General features: G+C 44.4%; 1 protein-coding gene across 1 annotated transcript in view; it reads right to left on the minus strand.

The window, feature by feature from the left end:
- ciartb (circadian associated repressor of transcription b) overlaps positions 1–4752 on the minus strand; it is a 9740-nt gene extending 4988 nt beyond the window's left edge. Inside the window, exons 1-4 of the mRNA XM_014003633.1 lie at positions 4606–4752; positions 2316–2745; positions 1903–1978; positions 1070–1148 (exon numbers count right to left, since the gene is read on the minus strand). Of these exons, the coding sequence (XP_013859087.1) occupies positions 1070–1148; positions 1903–1978; positions 2316–2705 (545 nt within the window). The 5' untranslated portion in view covers positions 2706–2745; positions 4606–4752. The remainder of the gene's footprint in view (positions 1–1069; positions 1149–1902; positions 1979–2315; positions 2746–4605) is intronic.
- Positions 4753–5187: the final 435 nt, after the last annotated feature.

A 5187-nucleotide genomic window follows, 5' to 3' on the forward strand; every position in this document is an offset into this window, starting at 1 on the left:
ATAAGATAAGACTTTATTGATCCCACAGTGGGGAAATTTGTACATTACTGCAGCTCAATACAGGAGAGGGTGAGATAGAATAAAGAAAAATAAATAAAAGAAAAACAAAAACACACACGTGATATATAATGTACATATACCTAGTACAGTAAATAAATATATGTATATGAAGGTGCATATTAGTGATGGCAGACGACATTTTCTCCCTTAAAGTCATAGTTCAGCTCTTTTGAAATGGGGTTCTGCAGAAAATTTATGAGCATTAATCATATTAGTTGTGGATACATCCTCAGTGTGGACAAATAGTTTCTCTGACCAGACTGAGCAAATAGCTTTTTACGTAAAATTCTGTAGTTATTTGCTAGTCCAAATGGTAGCAGCAGCTAGGTGTAGCACTTCCTGTGCAGCTTGAGGCACTTCCTGTAGGAGTGTTGTATTATTTTCTGTGGGAATACCAGTGTAAAATGGTCGTAACACAGCTTGAGTTAGCTTTCAGCCCAGTCAGGTCAGAATTAAACTCTATTTCTCCAAACCCAGTCTGAGTATCTACAACAGGTTAAATAATGATGTTTATAACTTACTCACAGACCCCCAATTCTTTTAGCTTGTATGCAGATAATAAACAACCACTTTAATAAAGAGAGTATGTTTTATATAAACAATAATGTAACAAGCCAATTAAGCTGTCTGAAATTGGCTGGTACATTTAATTATTACTTTTTTACAGGGAAAAATCACTACTTTTAATACTACTGTATAAATAGAACTTTCTCTTTCAAATAGGTAGTATCATACTCCATTACACCGTCTGGCCAGTGGAGAGCTAATCAAGCGTGCTTCGCCCACAGTGGAGCGTGATACATTTTTAATGAGATGCCCAGCTAAAGAGCGACTCAGCCATCTCTGCAGTAAATTTATCCTGAATGTGTGGGGGTAGCAGAAACCTGCTGTGAGCAATGTGTCAGAGGCATAATGGAGACCACTTAGAAGGCTAACTGCATTTCGATGCCGGGGGTAGAGTTTTCACCGGAGGTCCATTCAAACAGAAGAGAACGTGGCTCGCACTTACCCCATGAAGGGGTTCTGCAGGACTCCCATGATCCTCTGAATCCGGTCCATGGCCACGCTCTCCTGGAAGCTGCTGAGTCCTGGAAACGAAGAAGAAGAAGAACGTTGAATCATGTTGGACAGCAGGGCTGAGTCTGCGAGGCAGATGGGTTGTGCAAAAAAAAATGTTTGTACGGAGGAACGGACTCCCTGCTTCTGGGAACGGGAAGTCCCGGGTCACACAAGGTTTGGGTTTGACCAAGATCCCAAACTAAGCAGTTTGGAGAGCTCGTCTGGATGTGGTTATTTCTTCCAAAAGGCGCAAATAATGCCTAACTGACAAAAAACACAAACAGCAGCTGCTTTTCTCTGCAGTGTGTGGTACAGTATGTTCCCACTCCCCTCTGCCAAGTTTAGAAGGAAGTGCAAAGTGTGAAGCTTCCTGCACTTGTTAGGGTAAAATAACCTTACTTTCAGGCTGTCCTTATCTCACAAAATACTGCGGCTGCTAGCCAAAATGATCTCTGTTACAAAACACCCACACAGAACGTGAATATTTGTGGTTGGTCCTGCAGCGATGCAATTTCGTGAACTCACTCTCCTAATTTCAGGAACATACATGCACAAAAGATTTTCTTCAGTTTTTTAAGAAGACAGTGGGCAAAGCTTTAGAAACCTCCCATATCTCTTTAAAGAAACACGTTTTTACGAAAATATTTTAAAAATATTGTGATCATCATTTCTGTATCAGAAGAGGATGAACACCAGAAAGCTAGTATTCTTATTTACAGTGTTCTTACTTTGCTAAAAAAGAAGAAAAAAAAAGGCAGAGAGCAAATGAAATGATTGACTTACTTTCTTTGTATCTCCCTGAACGAAGGCCATTCAAGATTGATGACAGTGGATGAATGTAGCACTGTAGCTCCACGCACTGCGAATGATAATAGATTGATTTGTAGGCAGGTGACATAACACGCTCAAACACCTTCTGGAAGGCTGATATCACAGCAGCATAAACAGCTTTTCTTTCCCATGTTGGCTTCAAAATAACGGCTAACTGACTAGCAGCCCTGGACTTAGTATGAAGTGCCTCGATTTCTCCAAAAAAGCATGACCCACAGTCCTTCAGTGGCTGCATGGGAGGCTCATCTTTACTGGAAATGGCTGAAAATCAGCAGGGGACGCGAYCTGGGTGATAGGGCATGTCCTAAGTTTTGCTGATTCTGTTAGCTGCCTCCTGCCGGGAAGCAAACATGAGAGGTGCTCACCTTGCTGCTAAACATTTGATCCTTCTCTGACGAAATGAGCTGCCGCTCCTTGCTCTGCTCCTCCGCGGAGCTGTGAGGTCTCTTCACCGGCTGAGTGCTCTTGCCGGTCACCTTCTCTCCACGTTGGGTTCTATACAGCCCGACGGCAGCGTCTCTGTCTGTTTTCTCAAGGCGGCGAGGAGATCCCCGGCTGGAGACCTCGCTCCAGTCACCGCCGCCCTCCTTGGGCCTGCCGCCGTCAGACAGGCCCGGGCGGGGAGGGCTGCCGGGGGACGGAGCAGCCTCCGCCTGAGCGTTCTTCGAAGCACAGTCGGGCTCTTGTTCGCTGTCGTTCTCCTCATTGTCACTAGCCAGCCAGTCAATGGAGTTGTCCGAATCTGTAGCAGACATCCTCAGCTGCGGGCTCTAACCAGCACTGACCATCACTGACCTGAGGGAGAGAAACTCACTTTAGTGCAACGATACACACACACACAAAAGGCATAAATTACAACTATAATTGCAGAGACTGACCAAAATGTAACTAAATCAAGTCAAAATAACTACTGCAGTGTCCTTGAGCAAGCGCTGCGAGTTTGCTTGAATTAGAATAATAATAACTTAGAGAAACGGGCATCTCCAAGCGAGCAGACGAGAATAAAGACAGAGACAACGGAGCGAGCGGAGCAGAGCAGATGGTAGTTGTCAGACCACAATGACCTGTTTGTTTTGCAGATGCAACACCTGAGCCAGTAAACACAGGCTAACCACCATCAAAAGCAAACACCACCCGATACTCCACACCTCAGAGCGTCACGTGTCCCAAGTTCTCCTCATTCAAACAAATCTCTCCGTTTTATAGATTCGTGCAGATTCAGGGATGACGATGGGTTTTTTCCTCCCCTTCACCCATTTTTTTTAATTTTTTTATTTTTCCAAGCCTCCCAGCTGCTACCACGTCCATTCACAGAGATGCTTGTTTATTCAAAGGGGGGCAGGGGTCTGCATCAGAGGAMTGTTGACCCTCTTCCACAAAGATGACACTTGACGTGCAGTTAAAGAACAATAAAAGCTAGAACTGCTTGTTCTCGATCGAGGAATGGCTCGTGAATAAAAAAGGAAGACGGGAAAATAAATCAAAAGCTCTTCACAGATGCCTAATTGGTTGCTGGAGCTTCAACGCGTTTCCTTGGCGATTAGCGCATGAAGGAAGTGAGAGCAGCCTTTTCAGCTCAGGGATTATTTTTAGTGTTTTGAACGGTTAAACGTCTGGCTGGGCTCTGGTTTCCTGTGAAATCGGAGGGCAGAAGAGGTAACGACTCGCTGCTTCTTTGTTTCAGGACGGCCACTTTCTGAGGTTGTTGTCAAAGAGGAGGGTGGAGCAGAGGGGCTTATTCATTTACAGGACCTCCTCATCCAGGCCCAAAAGGCACTAATTTATATTTTCACCTGTTTTTGTTTACAAATTAAAAATCTATTTAAATAAAAACTAGACAATTGAGTTTATAAGTAAAAAAAAAAAAGAGTGTTTACAATCTGAATACTGTGTTTCACGTCTTCCAGAGAGTTATCAGAAATTACTTAATCTAGAATGTTTACAATGTGGATCTCATTAGTGTCAGCTGGAAGAGCCATTCCCCTTTTTTTATGTAACAATGCATTCAACACAGCTTAAAAAAAGAAGAAGGAATTTAGCATCCAGTCAGTGTCGTGACTTGTTTTAGCCCTGGTTTGATTTACTTGTGCAAAAAACCAACAAGTCAGGTTTGTTCAAAGATCAATTTGCCCTGGGCTTTCTTTTTATTACTACATCTCTACACCTCACACTCACAGCCCAATATTCTGACTAAAAAAATAATCTCACCATTTTATAGCATCTTATACAGTGGATATTTTACAGTGTTTATTAAAGGACACACAAAATGCCAGATATTAGCAACCTGAATGCGGATGCCCACCATTAAATAACCCAAGTACGTGAACATCAGGTCTGACATCAGTATTTTAGAGGGAGAAGTGATAATGATCGGATCTGTCCGCCTTGAGTAAAAAACAATAGACTTCCTCATTGTTTTAGTGAATTTAGATGCACTCTCGTAGATTATATAATACCAGAACCAAAAACAGGAACAGCAGAAGAATGCCTGTATTACCTAATTTTTAATTTTTCTTCCTATGACTATGAAATTCCTCTAGCCAGGTTAGATTTTTATGTTTTTTTTTTTTAAGCTAGCAGCACGCGTCTTTTCATACATAGCCGCTGCTGTTTTGTCAGTGTGTGGTGGTAGGGGTGATGTTGGAGGTCTCCTACCGTCCTCAGGATGCGGCGGCTGGTCGTTCCTCCTCCTTTGTTCTGCGGGGAATCCGGCAGAACTGTGTGGGTCCAGAGAAGAGCTGAGTGCGGGACGTGCGGCGTGTGAGCGGCGAAGCAGCGGCCACAGCCAGTRCTCTGCCCGTGTAGCTTCTCCCAAGGCAACGTGTCTGGGGGGGCGGGGCCAGACGGCTCCCGCTCTCCCATTGGCTCGCGGCCGACCAATCGGCCGCCGCGCTCGGTGCAGCCGMGGAGCCATAGGCGAGGCCGGTTTACATATGCAAACGAGATGGAAATGACACAAACACGTGGACACGAGGATCGGTTTCCCATTCCAGCAGCTGGGCGAAAAGTCAAGCCAGGGCTGGTCCTGGTCAGTCCGCAGGCATTCACCCCCCCCACATTATCTTCTGGATGCTGATGCCTGGACCAGAAGCATGTCGGTAAGCCGAGAGGACCAAACAGACTCAGCTGGAACTGAGAGGACTCAAGGGCACTTCACCAGAGAACATTTATCATTTATTTGGTCTTATCTAATCTGGCAGTCATTCCCATATGTTCTGAATCAAATAACAAGTTATG

The sequence above is a fragment of the Austrofundulus limnaeus genome, unplaced genomic scaffold (assembly GCF_001266775.1).
Source record: "Austrofundulus limnaeus strain Quisiro unplaced genomic scaffold, Austrofundulus_limnaeus-1.0 Scaffold19, whole genome shotgun sequence".
Classification (NCBI taxonomy): Eukaryota; Metazoa; Chordata; class Actinopteri; order Cyprinodontiformes; family Rivulidae; genus Austrofundulus; species Austrofundulus limnaeus.